This window comes from Mercenaria mercenaria, chromosome 7 (assembly GCF_021730395.1).
Source record: "Mercenaria mercenaria strain notata chromosome 7, MADL_Memer_1, whole genome shotgun sequence".
Taxonomy (NCBI): Eukaryota; Metazoa; Mollusca; class Bivalvia; order Venerida; family Veneridae; genus Mercenaria; species Mercenaria mercenaria.
The window spans coordinates 14,711,728-14,732,490 of NC_069367.1; the positions used below are offsets into that span (position 1 = coordinate 14,711,728).

The following is a 20,763-nucleotide window of genomic DNA, read 5'->3' on the forward strand; positions in this document are numbered from 1 at the left end:
AAATCAGTGATAGAATTTGTGTGGAGAATTTAGCTGCTTATACAAATATAATTTCACATGGGAAAGTTACAAAGATTATATCATATATAACAAGATTATTATCAATTACACAATTTTGTTATAAATGAGCATAGCAATCCGACATGATTATCCACTACAATAATCTGGCATGGCAGATAAGTACTTGCCTTGAAAGTAATCCATGTAATTTATGGCTGAATAATTTAATTTTGTGTATGTTAATTGAATATATAGATAAATTTTATTTGAGGTCAGTATTTGTACACTTCAGTCGTTTCAATCGGTCTTCATAGGAGGAAGGGATTGTAATTTCGTACAGGCAGTAATTTTGTCGGCAGTTATTAAGCTAATTCTCTTAATTAATAAATATTTAGCATGATCACTTGGTTCTAAGGTTCTTTTTACAGATATTTTTTACATCTAGCATATAATATTATGTCTGCTAAATTGGATGGCATGGTTTAATCATGCAGTCACCCAGTACAGTTTCTATATCTATAGATCATGTAGATAAAGCAGAAAGAAGCTGAAAATATTGCACAGTGGAGTTTGAAAAAGCTTGCTTTTTACTTTGTCATGTTACAAATTAGCTTTAGTATAACTGCACGTCTACACTCTATATAAACAGGATAACTGAATAATAACAAATTTGCTTATTAAGGAAATACACTCTGCATAACTGCATTGTTCAATTTTTGTTACAATGCGAAAATGCTCAACTTCTAACTTATTACAAAGTTCTGTATTTAACATGGTACCAACACCAAGTTTTATATTGCAAGACAATGGTACTATTACGGGCAAAATCAATGTGTTTCATGTGCAAACTTTTAAGCCTGATTCACATTTAATGGGGATGATTGGGCAAAGAACTGGTCCCTGTGCCTGTGGTCTCCTGCTCGATTAAATCGGCGTCTGATCAGGTTCCAAGCTGTTTGCTACTCTGACAATATTTCTTCCAATTTTGGAGCAAATTAAATGAACTTAACAATTTTAGCAGACGACATTTCCAGCAGACGACAATTTACCTAGCATGTTAAAGGTTAATGGATATGGAGGAAACCGTAAATTCATAAGTCCAATGTTGCAAACATATAAAATCCCTAAACAGATTATAGTTAAGCAATTAAAAACAATTTTAGCATTTTATATACATATATATTTAGGTCGGCAATCACAAATAATCTGGCAATCACAAATAAACTAGCGTACAATAATTAGAAATGTTAGTAATTTTATATTTTCAATTTGTCTTTTATGCTATGAGTCTATAATTTATAAACAACAACAACAACAGCAACAAAAACTGAAAAAGAAAACAATAACAACAACAGCAACAAAAACAAAAAATCTTCCATGATTCAGCTTGGTTAAAAAATAAATTAAAAAATAAAAATAAATAGGGGATGATTGTAATATAAATTGTGTAGTAGTGACAGGTCGGAGCTTGAATTCCACATTATGGTTTTACAATTGAAACAGAAACTGTTTCACTATTAATGGTAAATATATAAAATGGATGTGACTAAAGGGCTTTAATTAACAGAAATTATTGAATCATTGCTTTACTTTAATTTTAACTGTTTGTATGAAAAATTTAACTGTATGAAAAAGAAACAATAACACAGAATTTACATCAGAAATAGAGTGCACGAAATATCATTCAAGGTCTAATTTGTGTGTTAGACAATTTATATTTTGTCATTATGTCAGTTAGTACATCCATTAGTATCATTTAATAATAATAATAATAATAATTCAAAAAATGGGTATCAGTATGAATACAGTTAGTACAGGATCAAGTAATTGGGCAACATAGCTGACTTTGCTCTGAAGGCAAGATAAAAGATGTCATAGTCTTCATCATTAATTTTGAAATAAACAGAAGTTGTCAAAGGCTGCAAGTTTCTAAGACAACTTTGATTAGGTTTGTAGTAGTCATTAGAATTTTGGGGGAATAAATTTTTCAATTTTATTGTGGCGAAAAATTCTATGACTGGGCGGGCAGGCAGGCGCATGCTCTTGTAGAACATAGGTCAGATTTAATGTTACAATCTTTCGGTGGTTGTATGTTGTTGTTGTGATGTATTCTGCTAGGTCGGTTGACAGTATATCGAACCATTGGTTGCTTGTCTGTTGTTAAAATGATACTAACAGCTAGCTCTGTTAACTCTTTAGTGTGTTAACCGCTAGGTCAGTTAAATTGTGTTAACCGCTAGGTCGGTTAAAGTGTGTTAACCGCTAGGTCGGTTTAAAGTGTGTTAACAGCTAGGTCAGTTTTAAGTGTGTTAACCGCTAGGTCGGTTAAAGTGTGTTAACCGCTAGGTCGGTTATAGTGTGTTAACAGCTGTGTCGATCTAAAGTGTGTTACCGCTATGTCGGTTAACGGATAGGTCAGTTTACAGTGTGAACTAGGTTTTGCCCATTACTACGTAGCGTAATTCCTAGTTTCACAAGTCCGCAGTCTGCAGTTGCTATTTTAGTCAATTTATTGATGAAAACATGCGCTTGCTTGCTCGTCAGTCAGTGGGCCTGATATTATGCGGCCTTTTCTGCCACTTATTGATATGATTGATATACAATTTTGTTCAATACCCTTTGGTGTAGCTTGTTTGTATGTTGAAGTGCTGACCTGGAATAAAGTACTATCGCTTATATAATGTTGCTAGTTATTTCCTTGAGAAGTCCTAAAATAAATGCACGGATTTTGACGAAACTGGTGGTCTCTTATGTCAGGATTGCTTTGACCTTGTGTTCTTGGTAGCAGAGTTTGCGTGATATCAACACTACATCAAGTGACATAGATATTAATGAATACGACACTGTAATAGCAGATCCGAAGAATGCATATACTCGTACCCCAACTGTGGTTATGATTTTAAAAAATTTTGCTATAGTTTCGTCTGTGGTACGGATATGATTTTGTGGGAATGTTTTTACGTATATGGCTTGAACTAATTCTTCTGACTTATTCTAAAGGGAGTCTGTAAAATCTTGTAAGCATTTAAATTTAAACATTGCAGACGATTTTGAAAGCATGTCTGACTTCGACAGATTGCCTTATAACTGGGAAGATAGATGCAATGTATATCATTGCTCCAGCTTATAAAAAGTAAGTTTGTGTTTTGTTTTAGGATTGGTTCTAGCTGCTGAAAGAATGTCAACAAAAGGAATGCAAAGATCGCAGAAACAATATTCCTTTTTAAAGTTGGTGGCAGTTATGATTATACATAAGTCGCATCAAAGATACTGTCGCAAAAAAGAGAAAAGATTTGTCAGAAGTGGGATTCGAACCCACGCCTGGAGAACCAGACTGCGACCTGAACGCAGCGCCTTAGACCGCTCGGCCATCCTGACATCTGCTAACATCATACAAAAATACTGTATAGATACCCATTCAAAAAATTAAGCTGTCGGTAGAAATATTACACAGTTAATTTGATATATTTCAGTGTCTAATTTCCATAAATTTAGCTCCCTATACTCCAACTGATGAAAAAAGAAGAATAAAATAATTTGATGAAGTTAAAATAAGTTATATGGTTCCTGGATTGATATACGTTAATGAGCGCTGACGCGGAAACCATTGTTAAAATTTGATTGGATAATGAAACAGAACGTCACATGGGTTTTTCCCAACACTTCCGGACTTCCGTGTTTATTTTTTGGGTAGATCTACCAAAATACATACGACTGTTGTTTGCAGAAGTTTGAATATGACTGGGGGTAGTTCAAAAACAGTTACAGAAGAAACATATATTAGACAGTTACCTTATTCTGTTGTTAAGTATATCAGTTTGCTGCTTGACGTAGATAGGCAGTGGGAAAAGTTTGTGCTAAAAATCCCAAAACGGTTACACGATGTGGGTCGAGATACTTCTGAAATGAGGTATTCATATCTACAGGTCAGATTGTTTGAAGATAAAAGCAAAAGACCAGATGGGAGTCCGACAAAAACGATCATGGGTAAGCATATTAGAAAACAGTAAATTTATTCGTACTCGAACAGTTTCGTACTCATTTTAAGTGAATAACTGGATGTCTGTTGATCAGTATCCTGTCATGTCTCATAGACTTCGAGAAATTTTTTACTCTATGTCTTAATTCTGTATCCAATGAAGAGCTAAATTATATAGGTTGTGCCCATTTAAAGAAATTGTTGAAAATGAATAATTGTCTTAGCTATTCTGGTGGTGTTATATTGCTATGTAATAATATTGACACCTTGTTACTTTCAACAAATCATTTTGACCAGCTGAAAAGTTTAAGCTTCAGGGTTGTTTATATCCTTTACAAACAAACCACATAATGAAACCTAATCAGGACTGTGCTGGAGAAATTTGTTGCACCTTAATTTCATCAATTATAATAATTTAGGCAGTGGCTAGGTAGCCGGTTCCGGCTACCTAGACTAAAGGTCTAGGTAGCCGGTTCTATATATACATAACGTATATGTACATGTAAGGTAAAGGTAGCCGGTTTTGATAAACTGTATTATAAAGGATCAGTATATTAGTTAAATAAATTACATTTCTTGTGATTTATTATTTATATTTTATGACTTACTTGTTTATTTCGCCGTATTTACGCACTTATATCATATTTGTCGATACTTTGTTATGTCATCATGTCGTTTTTGTCACTGGCGTGTTTAAATGCCGCGTTTATAAATTCTTTTTAATGATTTTTTGTAGTTTGTTATATAATGAAAAAAAAATTTGATAGATGATGTCAACTGACGGCGATTCTTTAGCATTAGGTCATTAGTTATTATCTTTCGTATCTAGAATATTATGCTGTCTTAGATAAAGAGCTCATATGTTCAAACAAACAATTAGAACCAATCAAGATTATTGACTAATAACAAATTGGCGGAGAAATTTTGTAGTAGTTAATTAATTAAAGTATGTTGTATTAGTATTATTTGTAATTAATTAAAAACGCACAATCATAGAGGTGCGAAAGTGATGATCACCTACAATTATCACTTAAACGGGCGCAGGAAAGGATCAAACGCCAGTATGTTCAGTTGAGCCTCATCATTTAATGTACATTGATGCTCTTTGTTTTGCCCTTTATTACTGTTTGTTTTGTTTTGTTTTAAGAATGAATCACAGTATCTCATATATGTATCGAGTACGTTTTAACATAACAAATTGAATATGTCGCCCGATATGATATGAGCGCGTAAATACGAAATATACCGGTTAAACACAAATAATAAATAATGACTTACAAGAAATGTAATTCATTAAACTGATATTATGATTCTTTATAATACAGTTTATTAAATCCGGCTACCTTGACTTACATGTTCATATACGATATCTATATATAGAGCCGGCTACCTAGACCTTTAGTCTAGGTAGCCGGAACCGGCTACGTAGACTAAAGGTCTAGGTAGCCGGAACCGGCTACCTAGCCACTGCCAATAATTTAAAATGGACTTACCTTTTACTTTAAAGTCCTTGATATATTTTAAAATCTATTTTTCTTTTGATCTGACAAAAAATGAACTATAGATGCAACATGATTTTACAACAGGTTTACACAGAAATTTTAAATGGGTAACAGTAGCAGTAAAATATTTAATGATAAATATGCGTTGTATCTTAGGACAAATTTTAAAAGGTGTAAGGAACAATGCCAGTATAATAGTAGAGGTAGCAGTACCAATTTTTATGTACCAGCTGTAAATGGTTTTACAACTTCAACTTTAACTATAATAGTATTTTAGACTGGAACCAAATACCACAAAGTATTCAGAACACAAAGAGTAAATATGCTTTTAAAAAAGAAGTAAAGATTCAACATTTGATTTTAAATATGAAGTTGGCTGAGGATTCCAGTTACATCTATTTTTAAAGTATATAATTAATAGTCAAATGTAGATTTTATGTAATGTATGATTTTTATTGTGATAACATTGTTCGTGTAACATAATATGCATGTCAAGTGTTGACAACATATTTGTGAACTAATATAGCACAAACGGTAATTAATATTATCATTATTTAAATACTTTTTTCATTAAGACAATATGTTCAAGGACCCTGTTGGAAATAAGCCGTAATGCCTTTACAGGGTATCCTGTGTTTTATACACTATGTGTCATAATAGTATTTTATTTTGTCAAAATAATGCCACTTTTTAACATAGAATTTCAGGTCCATCAGGCTACTGTTCTCAAAAACAATTTGGCCAAATGCATTTTTACATTGTACATGTCTTCGGCATTATGAAATGACCTTACAGGACAAATTACATAACTCTTAATTTTTCATTTTGTCAAAATTATGCCCCTTTTTAACTTAAGTTTTCAGGTTAAAGTTTTGCAAGTATTTAGCAGGTTTCTCAAAAATTACCTGCCCAAATGCTTTCAAACTTCACACAGTCATGACTTCAGCATCATCATTCCAATATATATTCCAACCCAAATTAACTGTAAAACTTCAAAAGTAATTTCACAATCTACCAGAGAAAATCTATAGAACATGTTTTCTAATTCTTTAATATGATATTTAATAATATAAATTATTGTTTTTTGTTTCAGATGACTGGGGGACGCAAAACACCAAGGTGAAGCATTTACTGAGAATCCTACAAGAGGCAGCACTGTACGAAGCAGCTGATTACATATCAGAAAATGTACTTCATCAAGGCAAGGTACAAACATGCATACTTGTTTTCAGTATTCTCAAAATAATTGACCTTATTATAAGGTTTTCATTCTATGCATGCGTGGTAGTTATTAGAAATTGATTGTTGGAAGCATAACCAATAGTTGGAATCCTTGCTAGTTGTCAAAAGTGACATCTAAAATGATATAATGATGATGTCTTGATGTTCCATACATTAAAAAGCTAAATAAATATGTCTTTTAAGCCTAAAGTTACAGTCAGTTTTGGCTAAGATACTTATTGAAATAGGAAAAGTCAATGTATAAAGTAATCAGTAATGGTGCATTCAGCTCTTCTTGTAAAGTCAGACAAAACACGATGCAATTGGGCCTTGTGTGATTCAGATATGGCAAACTTCGCATTAGTCAAATGCAACATTGCAGATCTAGGTCCTGTATAATTATAATGGCCCTATTTTACTGACCCGGATAAAGTGATATCAAACAAGAGCATAAAAATAATTATGAGGATTTTTCAACGTGGAAAAATAGATATTGACAGGGGTACCTGTGCAGATTAGTCCAAATAATAGGACGTTTCGGGACAGTGTGATAACTTTTGGCTGTTGCTGTCCCATCTCTGCTTAGATGGATGGCAACTACAAAATATCAGATCATATTTTATAAGTCATCCCGATAAGCCAAATGAGTAAGGCTACCGCCAGTTGGGCAATCAGCTCCTTAACCATTCTGTTTAGAGATGTACCATATTCACACAAACAAGTAGAAATGTAGATTTCATTCTGAAAGACATGCCCTAGATAATAAAATACCTCCGCTTTCTTTTGTAAAAACAAGCCATAATACGGAACTTTACCAATGACTCAAAATTAGAGATACCTTTGCAGGGATAAAATTGTCAGCTAGAGATTCTGCGACAGTTTATATGCTATAAAAAGTAGATGTTATTTAGTAGAAGTTGCACTGTTTTCTTTGATTGTTTAACACAGGTCCCAAGACTTCAAGAAGAGACAGAAAATACTGCAAGTCTACCAGCACCTTCATGGGACGACAAGAAACTCAAAGATTCAGATAACAAACAAGTGCAGGAAAAGGATAACTTTGATGCACAATGCCAGAAGAATATCTATGAAAGGGAGAAACCACTTGGGAATGCATATTCGAATGGGGTGAACAGTCCAACAGACTCCACATACAATAGGTAATTTGTCTGAAGTGTCCAAATTAATAGTATGACCTTTAGGATGCATTTATATAGTAGATTGCAGAAGTTTTAGTCTAAGTTTTTTACTGTAGGAATAACACATGTTTTTTAATGCTATAACATGTGCAGAATCTCAAGGGATTAGTTGGTACCCAAGCCCGATACGGTGAGGGTACCAAAGTATCCAGAGGGTTTTCGAAGATGTTATAACAAGAAATGCACATGTGCTCATGCTATTCTAGCAAAAAAATATGTAAGAGCTAATAAATGAATATATTGTCTCTCAATATCACGAAATTTCCATTACATGCACGGGAATTTCTGCGTTTTTAGCTCACCTGAGCACAAAGTGCTCAAGGTGAGCTTTTGTGATCGCCCTGTGTCCTTTGTCCGTGACGTCAACAATTTGACTGTTAACACTCTAGAGGTCACAATTTTAGCCCAGTCTTAATGAAACTTGGTCAGAATGTTAACCTCAGTAAAATCTTGGCAAGTTCCATATTGGGTCATCTGGGGTCAAAAACTAGGTCACCAGGTCAAATCAAAGGAAAAGCTTGTTAACACTCTAGAGGTCACAATTTTGGCCCAATTTTAATGAAACTTGTCAGAATGTTACCCTCAATAAAATCTTGGACAAGTTTGATATTGGGTCATCTGAGGTCAAAAACTAGGTTTCCAGGTCAAATCAAAGGAAAAGCTCGTTAACTCTCTAGAGGTCACAGTTTTGGCCCAATCTTAATGCAACTTGGTCAGAATGTTACCCTCAATAAAATCTTGGACGAGTTCAATGTTGGATCATCTGGGATCAAAAACTAGGTCACCAGGTCAAATCAAAAGATAAGCTTGTTAACACTGTAGAGGCCATATTTATGACTGTATCTTCATGAAACTTGGTCAGACTGTTAATCTTGATAGTCTTTAGGGTAAGTTCGAATCTGGGTCATCTGGGGTCAAAAACTAGGTCACCAGGTCAAATCAAAGGAAAAGTTAGTTAACACTCTAGAGGCCACATTTATGACTATATATTAATGAAACTTTTTCAGAAAATTTATCTTAATGATCTTTAGGTCGAGGTTAAATCTGGGCCAAGTTGGGTCAAAAACTAGGTCACTAGGTCAAATCAAAGGAAAAGCTAGTTAACACTACAGGCCACATTTATGACCATATCTTAATGAAACTTGGTCACAATGTTAATCTTGATGATCTATAGGCAAAACTCAAATCTGGATCAGGTGGGGTCAAAAACTAGGTCACCAGGTCAAATCAAAGGAAAAGCTAGTTAACACTCTAGAGGCCACGTTTATGATCATATCTTAATGAAACTTGGTCAAAATGTTAATCTTTAGGATCTTTAGGTCAGATTCCAATCTGGGTCAGGTGAGGACAAAAACTAGGTCACTAAGTGAAATCAAAGGAAAAGTTAGTTAACACTCTAGAGGTCACAATTTTGGCCCAATCTTAATGAAACTTGGTCAGAATCATTCAATGTTATTCTGAATAAAATCTTGGAAAAGCTTGATATTGAATCATCTAAGGTCAAAAACTAGGTCACCAGGTCAAATCAAAGGAAAAGCTTGTTTACACTCTAGAGACCACATTCATGGCTGTATCTCTATGAAACTTAATCAGAATGTTTGTCTTGATGACCTCTAGGTCAAGTTTGAATGTGGATCATGAGGGATCGAAAACTAGGTCACCAGGTCAAAAAATCAAAGGAAAAACTTGTTTACACTCTAGATGTCACATTTCTGACTATATCTTCATGAATCTTAGTCAGAATGTTAACCGTGATGATCTTTAGGTCAAGTTCAAATCTGGGTCATATGGGGTCAAAAACTAGGTCAATAGGTCAAATCAAAGAAAAAGCTAGTTAACAATCAAGAGGCTACATTTATGAGTGTATCTTCATGAAACTTGGTCAGAATGTTAATCTTTATGATCTTTAGGCCAAGTTCGAATCTGGGTCATGTGGGGTCAAAAACAAGGTTACTAGGTCAAATCAAAGGAAAAGCTAGTTAAAGCAATGGTCACATTTACGTTCACGCACGTAGTTGGTCGTAGTTCATTTTAAACGTAGTTTGTCGTAGTAATTAGACGGTCAGCTAGGTTGAAGTACGCTCGAACTAAGTTTAAAAGATGAAATATGGAAAGTCTAAGTACGTTGAAGTACGTGTAAGTACGAACAACTACGTTCAACTACGAGTAAATCGGGTAGGGTTAACTAGGGTATCACTACGTCTTACAACGAGTTACTACGTTACACTACGTATATACTACGATCGAAGTACGAACAACTACGACAAATTACGATCAACTACGTTGAGCTACGGAAAAGCGTTGTGGTTGTGCCTGCGCAGGACGGGAAAGCTACAGTCATTTTGCTCTAGGAAGTTGACGAGACAGCATCATTTAAGCTTCAGTATGCGCCTAGGAAAAAACGATGTTATAAAACAGAATTGCCGAAAAACTGAATTTAAAAGTAAAATGCATAAAAATGCGCAATTTATACCACAGATTTGCTAACTAATGCAAAGAAAATATAATTTAAATGCAATATATAAAATGGATTTTTCCCGGTCTTCATGGTAAATGAACAGTTGATTGCTAGCGCAATTCATGTACATGTATTTGCCGATCCAAATCTGTTGTTCATTTCGCATGAATACCGAAAAAAAAGTCTATTTAATTTTTTAAGTATTTATAATTAGCGATATTATCATACTAGAATTGAAATTAATTTATATAACAGTAAAGTTTTTGTGTAATCGGCTCTCGTTTCATGTCATGTTTGTACTTGTACTACGCTCAAAAACGATGCACACTACTGTTAAGTACGATCAAGTACGTTTAACTAAGATCAACAACGTTCAAACTACGGTCACAGTAGGGTCAAAACACCGTAGTTAATCGTAGTCAGATTTTGAACATGTCGAAAAATTATTTGCTTACTACGGACAAATCATAAGTTCGAACTACGTCATTACTACGTTTGACTACGATTATCTACGTGTAACTACGCTTAGTACGATCAACTACAATCAACTACGATCATTCCTTACTACGATTAACTACGTGTAGTGTGACCACGCCTTAACACTCTAGAGGCCACATTTATGACCATATTTTAATGAAACTTGGTCAGAATGTTAATCTTGATGATCTGATCTTTAGGTCCATAGGTCAGGTGAGCGATACAGGGCCTTCAGGGCCCTCATGTTTTTGTTTTGATGTCATTTCCATTTGGATTATCCGTTTTGGGGCCGCAATACACTTTGCCATGGAACTTGCATGTATAAAAAGGTGTTTTAGCAGCATGTGAGTTCGAGAATCTCTCTGTTGACACACGTTTACTCTCCTGTTAAAACACCCCCAAAAATTGACAAGAGCAGCAGTTTTATGCAAGAATGCATGTGAAGACTTTAAAAGATATATGAGCCGCGCCATGAGAAAACCAACATAGTGGCTTTGCGACCAGCATGTATCCAGACCAGCCTGCGCATCCGCACAGTCTGGTCAGGATCCATGCTGTTCGCTTTCAAAGCCTATTGCAATTAAAGAAACTGTTAGCGAACAGCCTGGATCCTGACCAGACTGCGCAGATGTGCAGGCTGGTCTGGATCCATGCTGGTCGCAAAGCCACTATGTTGATTTTCTCATGGCGCGGCTCATATAGAGGATTGTACATTTTGGCTGTAAAGTCTGTAAATGACACCCATTTCCAAACAAGTGATGTATTGAGACATTTAGTGTTAACTAAAGAGTTACTTAGAGATCATTAATAGTTGTAGGGGACTGGATTTCTTGGACTTTGTTCAGTTTACATTTCCCAGTCCCATTCATTATGTCTCCCACACCACTGTGGTAGGAGACATATTGATTTACTCCTGTCTGTGTGTATGTCTGCCTGTCTGTCACAAATCTTGTCCATGCTCTAAGTCAGACATTTCTCATCCGATCTTCACCAAACTTGAACAAAATGTGTTTGCCAATAAGTCCTCTGCGAAGTTTAATAACTAGCCAAATCGGCCCAGGCACTTCAGAAATTATGGCCCTTGAACTACCGAAAATTGCTTGCCAGTATCTGCACTCTTAAGTCATTGGTGCATACACAGATGCCAGTATCCGCACTCTAAGTCATTTGTGCATGGTTGACTCAGATACATAACTATTCAGATGATTAGGCAGTTGTGGGAGACATGGGCTTTTCTCAAAAGCAGCTCTAGTTTTATGTTCAAAAGTCAAAGTCTTTGAATTTATATCCCCATGAAATAGCCATTTGGCCAAAACATGTGGTTTCGTGCCCACAGAATTCAGGTATCAGATCCACAGATAGGTAACATTTCAGTGCCTGGTGACACCATGTTTTTTTGGTATCATTTGAAAGAGTTCTGTCTTCTGAACCAGAATAAGTAAATAAGATGGCCATAATGATATGCTCGAATCACTACAGTCATGTATTTTGACTGCAGAATTATAAATCTTACACTGTAATAACTGGATTTCTGTTGAAGTATCATTGAAAATTATAAAGTAAAAAAAAAATTCTTCAACATATTTTGTGATGTAGTTTAAATTTTCTTTTTCAGTAGTCAATCCACTTTCAAATGATACTGAAATTAGATTATAAGCTTTCCAGGCATCTATATTTGATATATTTTAATAGCACTGTTATATAAAACTTGCTTATTTGTGGACTGGATACCTTAAATGATTTCATGATATAGGCTTCTTAACAGCACTTACTCCAGTCTGCCATTAGTTTGTTTTTGGCTCACATTCCATTAATGTCATCCAAGTAAAATGCAGTCTGAAGTTTCTTCACCATTGATTTATGTGGGGAAGTTGTCAACTGCTTGTAGAGAATAGATTAGTACTCGCTTAGTATCTTAAAAATTTGTCACATAGGTCAACTGACAGCTGTAACATAAAGTGAAATACTGTTGAAAAAAAAACCAGTGCCAAACGTATATCATACAAATTTTACTAACAAAGATAAGCAAAATGCCATTACATAACTGAATTACTCATGAAAACGGTGTTGAACCCATAATAAACAGACAGACTTTCTATTTTATAGATTAATGAAGCCTGGTGAGGATGAATGGGCATACAACAAACTCTCGCCTGGTGTGGACAAGGCCATCTACTATCGTACACCATCGTTCGACAGCGGAGGGAGTTTCTCGGATGTGTTGAAAGCCGGGAACAAACATGACGCAGGGGTGGAGCATGAGGAGGAAACAGTCCAGGTAAGAAAATTGGTATAAGTTTATTAAGAATTTGATCATATGAGCCACGCCATGAGAAAACCAATATAGTGCCTTTGCGACCAGCATGGATCCAGACCAGCCTGCGCATCCCCGCAGTCTGGTCAGGATCCATGCTGTTTGCTTTCAAAGCCTATTGCAATTAGGAAAATGTCAGCGAACAGCATAACAGCATGGATCTTGACCAGACTGCGTGGATGTGCAGGCTGGTCTGGATCTATGCTGGTCACAAAGGCACTATGTTGGTTTTCTCTGGGCGCAGATCATATTTTCAGATATCTGCACAGTTTGTATTGACATAAGAGCTGGTCAGTTTTCTGGGAAACTGAAAGCATTGTAACATTAGCATAAACAATTTGCTGTTGAAGTTTGAAATAATTTGAAATTCAGTACCTAAATTGATCTTGAAGTTGTTTAATTTTGTCAGCATGATGTTGACCTCCTTGGCCGATTGGTTAAGGTCTCTGATTGGTATCTGTTGCCTTCATTACTATGGGTTTGAAACTTCTTTTGAGCTTCCATGTGAGAAAGATATACATCACTGCGAAAGGTCGGTATGCCTGACACAGTATCATATGAGGGACATTTAGAACCTTCCTCCACCATTAAAAGCTGGAAAATCACCATATGAAATATAATTGTGTTAGTGTGATATATAAAACTTGACAAAATGATTGTCAGCATAAGATGTGTTCATTGAAGTTTGAGTTTGTGGAGAGATACAGCATTGAAATCAACATAACTCAAGTCTTGCGTGAATAATAAAACAATTTGCAGTTTTAACTTACAAATTGTCAATGTCACTGTTCAGTCTGAAAAACTTGAAAACATTAAATCTGGAGTTTGGTTGTTCAATTAACTTGCATTGTCAATGATTTGATAGGACAATGTGATGAGAGTCATTTGATCCTACTCTTCTTTTAGTATGTCCAAGCTGTCTGAACAAGTCACTTGAGCAGTGTTTTTAAACGAAACATATTGTGTTTTTGAAAAAAAACTTGAATGTGTCAGCTATGTTTTTTACACTTACTACGTGTTAACAGTGGCATTGAATTTTAAGTTACATTAGGGCTTGATTGTATACCAGGATTATGGTTACATGTATGTGTATAGTCATAGTGAAGTTTCAAATTGATTTGGATGCTTATACAAAATGTAGATGGAATTTTCTGAAATGGAATGTAGAAGTTATGAGGTCCTTCAAGGCACTGACCTCCAGATTTTGGCTAAAAATGATTGTTCTTTGAAATTGAAGTTTGTTCTTAAAATAAACATGAGAACATAACTTTTTTGTTTCTGAAGAAGCATCAAAATGCCAAATCAAGAAAAAATATAAGTGCCAGAGTCAGGAATGGAACCCTGACTGCCTGGGCAAAAAAAAGCTGTCCCTTGGTCTTAAGGAATATGTACTTAATGGTTGTTATACCCCCACCAAACATGTTTGAGGGGGGTATATAGGAGTCAGTTTTGTCACGTCGCATCGCGTCCCTTCCCGTCATGTCCCGTAATCTATTATCTCAGTTATTACCAAATGGATTTGATTCAAAATTAAAATACATGTTCCACCTTATCACCCACATCTATGACACAAGGTGCATAACTCTGACACCAACTTTTTAGCCCACCATCATCAGATGGTGGGCTATTAAAATCACTCTGCGTCCGTGGTCCGTCCGTCCGTTCGTCCGTCCGTTAACAATTTCTCGTTATCGCATCTCCTCAGAAACTACTGGGGGGATTTTGACCAAACTTTGTCAGAATGATGTATTTGTACCCTAGTTGTGTCCCCCTGAAAATCAGACTGGTTCAACAATTTATGAGTGAGTTATGGCCCTTTGTTTATTTCTATAACTTATATAAATTTATATAGGGAAAAACTTTGAAAACCTTCTTGTCCAAAACCACAGAGCCTAAGGCTTTGATATTTGGTATGAAGCATCATCTAGTGGTCCTCTACCAAGATGGTTCAAATTATTTCTCTGGGGTCAAATATGGCCCCGCCCTGGGGGTCACATGGTTTATATAGACTTATATAGGGAAAAACTTTGAATAACCTCTTGTCCAAAACCACAGGGCCTAGGGCTTTGATATTTTGTATGTGACATCATCTAGTGGTCTTAAACTAAGATTGTTCAAATTATACCCTAGGGTCAAATATGGCCCCGCCCTGGGGGTCATATGGTTTACATAGACTTATATAGGGAAAAACTTTGAAAAGTTTCTTGTCCAAACCACAAAGCCTAGGGCTTTGATACTTGTAATGTAGCATCATCTAGTGGTTCTCTACCAAGTTTGTTCAAATTATCCTCCTAGGGTTAAATATGGCCCCGCCCCGGGGGTCACATGGTTCATATAGACTTATATAGGGAAAAGCTTTTAAAATGTTCTTGTCAGTAACTACAACATTCAAACTTGGACCACATGTATATTTTTGAGTGGCAAGATGAACCTTGACATGAGTTGACCTTGATTTTGACCTAGTGACCTACTTTCACATTTCTGTAGCTACAGCCTTCAAATTTGGACCACATGCATAATTTTGTGCACTGGATAAAACTTTGACCTTTATTTTGACCTAGTGACCTACTTTCACATTTTTGCAGGTACAGGCATCAAATTTGGACCATATGCATAGTTTTGTGTTTCAAAATGAAATTTGACATAGATTTTGACCTAGTGACCTACTTTCACATTTCTCAAGCTACAGCCTTCAAATTTGGACTAATGCATAGTTTTGTGTACCGAAAAAAACTTTGACCTTGACATTGACCTAGTGACCTACTTTCACATTTTTAAAGGTACAGGCTTCAAATTTGGACCACATGCATAGTTTTGTATTCTGAAATAAAATTTGGCCTTGATTTTGACCTAGTGACCTATTTTTACATTTCTCAAGCTACAGCCTTCAAATTTGGACCACTTGCATATTTTTGTGTACTGAAATGACCTTTGACCTTTACATTGACCTAGTGACCTACTTTCACATTTTTAAGGTACAGGCTTCAAATTTGGACCACATGCATAGTTTTTGTATTCCGAAATAAAATTTGACCTTGATTTTGACCTAGTGATCTACTTTTACATTTCTCAAGCTACAGCCTTCAAATTTGGACCACATGCATAGTTTTGTGTACCGAAACAAACTTTGACCTTTACATTGACCTAGTGACCTACTTTCACATTTTTGAAGGTACAGGCTTCAAATTTGGACCACATGCATAGTTTTGTATTCCGGAGTAAAATTTGACTTGGATTTTGACCTAGTGACCTACTTTTACATTTCTCAAGCTACAGCCTTCAGATTTGGACCACTTGCATAGTTTTGTGTACCGAAATGAACTTTGACCTTAAGATTGACCTAGTTACCTACTTTCACATTTCTGTAGCTACAGGCTTCAAATTTAGGACCACGTGCATAGTTTTGTGTGCCGAAACAAACTTTGACCTTGACATTGACCTAGTGACCTACTTTCACATTTTTGAAGGTACAGGCTTCAAATTTGGACCACATGCATAGATTTGTGTTGTGTACGGAAATGAAATTTGACCTTGAGCTAGCCAATAAGTCTTGAAATTTGGAACACTCAAAAATGGCACATTGGTGGGCGCCAAGATCACTCTGTGATCTCTTGTTATAAATTATGCCCCTTTTTACTTAGAATTTAAGGTTGATTTTGTTGTATTTTCACTATATCTCAGTTACTACTGAATGGATTTGATTCAAACTTAAAATAGATGTTCCACCTCATCACCCACATCATGTGCCCACATCATGTGACACAAGGTGCATAACTCTGACACCAAGTTTTCATGAATTATGTCCCCTTTTACTTAGAATTTAAGGTTGATTTTGTTGTATTTTCACTATATCTCAGGTTTTACTAAATGGATTGGATTCAAACTTAAAATAGTTGTTCCACCTCATCACCAAGATCATGTGACATAAGGTGCTTAACTCTGACATAATTTGTTTAAGAATTATGTCCCCTTTTACTTTAAATTTAAGGTTGATTTTGATGTATTTTCACTATATCTCAGTTATTACAAAATGGATTTGATTCAAACTTAAAATAGATGTTCCATCTCATCACCCACATCATGTGACACAAGGTGCATAACTCTGACACCAATTTTTCATGAATTATGCCCCTTTTTACTTAGAATTTAAGGTTGGTTTTGATGTATTTTCACTTTATCTCATTTACTACTGAATGGATTTGATTCAGACTTAAAATAGATGTTCCACCTCATCACCCACATCATGTGACACAAGGTGCATAACTCTGACACCAATTTTTCTTGAATTTGTCCCCTTTTACCTAGAATTTAAGGTTAATTTTGATGTATGTTCACTATATCTCATTCTGATTGGCTTAGAGCCAAAGGGAAGTAACCTTTTTTTACTTTTATACTGAATTTCTTCCCCTTAAATTCCAGGAATTAGTCTTTTTTTAGAAATCCTATTTTTAGATTTTCAATATTTTAGGTATTTTTCTAACTTTTTTATTATAAGTCCTATGTAAAAACTAAATACATTTTTCTGTGGTAACATGGGTCAGTAAGACACTTTTTTGTATTCACTTTAAGTGTATCTCTAATAGAGACTTTTTATATTTACTAGTATTACTATACTAGTATTATACTAGTATTACTTATATGTGGAAGCCCAGGATATTGTACTCCAAAGACTAAGTATTTTTAAGATTTCTTATGGTTACCATTCTTCTGTGACAAGACCGTATGGTGGGGGTATGAGTCACTCCTGTGACAGTTCTAGTTTAATATAAAGATTTATTATTAGGGCAGTTTACTTCCAGTACCCAGTTACAAACACTATTAAATTCTGATTGGAAATATTAGTAAATACAACTAATTTTCATTGTTTTCATGAATATGTACCTTAACTGTATTTTGTACTTTTCATTTCTGTCTGTTTTAGATAAGATCATTTAAAGAAAGGACTGCAGTGAAAGCGAATGATGAAGACGCATATTCATACGCTTATTCTGGTGGCCCAAAGTACGCGTTTGCCAAGGAAGTCCCCGAACCAAGAAATGGTAGCGCTGACAAAATAGCACTGCCGCCGAGGAAACGTGAGCCATGTGAAACTACAGATGAATCCGAGATTGATGTTAAAAAACAACAAGAGCCTTGTGAAAGTTCTGATGGGTCCGCTTCAAAGGAAGATGATTTATATAAAGTAATAGCCAATCAAAAGCTAACATACCACCTTTTAGGACTCATCACAGATGACTTTAATCAAAAGCCGGTAGCACTCGGTGGAAGGGTAGTAGGATCGGGTGGCTTTGGCGATGTTTACTTGGGTAGGTTTGAAAACGGTTTTCAGGTAGCAGTTAAACGTTTAAAAAATGTGGAAGAAGTGGACAAGCAGTTTGAAACAGAATTGGATTCACTTATAAAATACAGGCATAGAAATATAGTGCGTCTTTATGGGTTCTCAATTGATGGCCCAGGTAAATGTCTGGTGTACGAATATCTTTGTAACGGGTCGTTAGAGGATCGTCTACTGAGGAGAGACAATACTCCACCTCTTCCGAATGATACACGCTTGACGATTTTAAAAGGCACAGCTGAAGGCATCAACTTTCTCAATAAGCAGGGCACAGTTCACAGAGACATAAAAAGTGCTAACGTTCTATTAGATGACAAGTTTGAACCAAAAGTAGGAGATTTCGCCACAGCCAGGTCAGGCCCAAGAGGAAATTCTACGATGCCGATGTCCACACAAGTCGTGATTGGAACATCAGCCTACCTTGCCCCAGAGGCCATGAATTTTGATGTCTCTACAAAACTGGACTCTTACAGCTTCGGTATTGTTATATTGGAAATTCTCACTGCATTACCTCCCCTTGACCATGATCGTGAAGAAAAAGATTTAAAAAGTCACGTGGAAGAGAATCATATCACAGACATGCTTGATACAAGTGGTGGCAAATGGATGGATGAAACAGTAGCAAAATTAGTTGAAATTTCAGAAAAATGTACACAGATAAAGAAAAAATACAGAGTAAATGTTGCAGACATTTTGCCAGAGTTACTAGCTATTAAGTAGTTCTTGCGAATATTTACATGCACAGTGGAAAGGAAAGATTCAGTGCAGTATACTCAAGTACGGTACTGTCAGTGATTTATTCATTTAACATAAGCAGGATATCTCGCATAGACAAATCACACTTAAAGATAAAAACTGGTATTTAAAATATACCCAGTACCCTCATTTCAAATGTTGATATTAATATTTCAAAAGCATGGCAAGTTTGGCCGTATTTGACAACTTTTAGCTGAATGTATAGTATTTTTATTTTTGTTCTGAAATCTGTGGAAAGTCTTTCTCCAAAAATAAAATTTTCTTGGTACACTCAACTGTTATGTAGCATGGTTATTGATTATTTAGTTCCCTACCTGTTCACCAGAGGGAACTGTAGGAATACCATCCGTCTGCCCGTCTGCAAATCTGGACCCTGCAATTACTCGAAAAATATTCAAGCTAGATTCATAAAATTTATTGTGTGTATAGAGGGCAATATGTAGATAATGCACGTACATGTACCTGACCTATGCTTGTAGGTCAGAGGTCATGGTCAGTATTGAAGGTCAAGTAAAAATTGTTTCCTCTCCATACCTTTTATATGCATTGATGGATTATCTTAGTGGTACACATAAATGTTCCCCATGATGAGACAGTGTGTCAACACATGATCTATGCTTGTCGGTTAAAGGTCACGGTCAGTGTTTAAGGTCAAGTGAAAATTTGTTCCTGCATCATAAGTTTTAATTGCATTGAAGAATATTTTTATTACTACACAGAAATGTTTCCCATGATTAGACTATTTGTCGCACACATGACCCATGGTTGTCGGTCAAAGGTCAAGGTCACTGTTGAAGGTCAAGTCAAAATTTGTTTCCGCTCCATAACTTTCATGTGCATTGATGGATTATCTTAATGCTGCACACAAATTTTCCCTATGATGAGACAAACTGTTGTGTACATGATCTGTCAGTATGCTTAAAGGGCAAGGTCACTACTGAAATTTAAGTAAAAATTGTGCCTAAATGCCTTGAAGCATTTTTAGTCTTAACACTGTTTCCAACAACCACAAAGGACGAACACTTCTAGGGGACTTCTATTGCCACTGCAATACTAGGTAACTTGTTTTTACATAATTCCCCATTGAACTACAGTCGAGACTGCCTTAATGACCCCCTGAATTTAGCGACTCCCTGTCATATGCGACCCTATTTTATGCTCCGGACGCAATTTACTATTAAAAGAGCCTGAATTAAGCAACCCCTGCCTTACGCGACAAGCGACTGTGAAATCAGGCTCCCGAATCGATATTTAGACCGTTTTCAGCGACTTTGAGACGCTCCCTCGCAAGATTTTACACAATAGAGTTACCGTTCTTTATCTCGCGTAAAGTTGTTTGAGACGAGAACTTATTTCTTTACATGAAAATGGCTGATGAAAAACATAAAAAGAACTGTTTTGACATTAGAACAGCACTTGAATTGCTCGATTAGGGAAAACCAGCGTATAAAGTCGCTGAAGAATTCGGAGTCGGTGCATAAATTAACTTTATTCCTGGTGAAACAAAAATATGACGGTATTT

At 35.7% G+C, this 20,763-nt stretch overlaps 1 protein-coding gene and 1 non-coding gene across 2 annotated transcripts; one reads left to right on the forward strand and one right to left on the reverse strand.

Moving 5' to 3' along the window:
- Window positions 1-3,294: 3,294 nt before the first annotated feature.
- Window positions 3,295-3,378, reverse strand: Trnal-cag (transfer RNA leucine (anticodon CAG)). The gene has a single exon. It is a non-coding gene; the product is annotated as a tRNA-Leu (tRNA).
- Window positions 3,379-3,646: 268 nt separating this feature from the next.
- On the forward strand, window positions 3,647-19,516 carry LOC123556036 (interleukin-1 receptor-associated kinase 4-like). Its single transcript, XM_053547626.1, has 5 exons — window positions 3,647-3,987; window positions 6,575-6,687; window positions 7,651-7,862; window positions 12,943-13,114; window positions 18,072-19,516. Exons 1-5 carry the CDS (start codon window positions 3,738-3,740, stop codon window positions 19,203-19,205), a joined length of 1,881 nt encoding a protein of 626 aa, XP_053403601.1. The 5' UTR covers window positions 3,647-3,737; the 3' UTR covers window positions 19,206-19,516.
- Window positions 19,517-20,763: the final 1,247 nt, after the last annotated feature.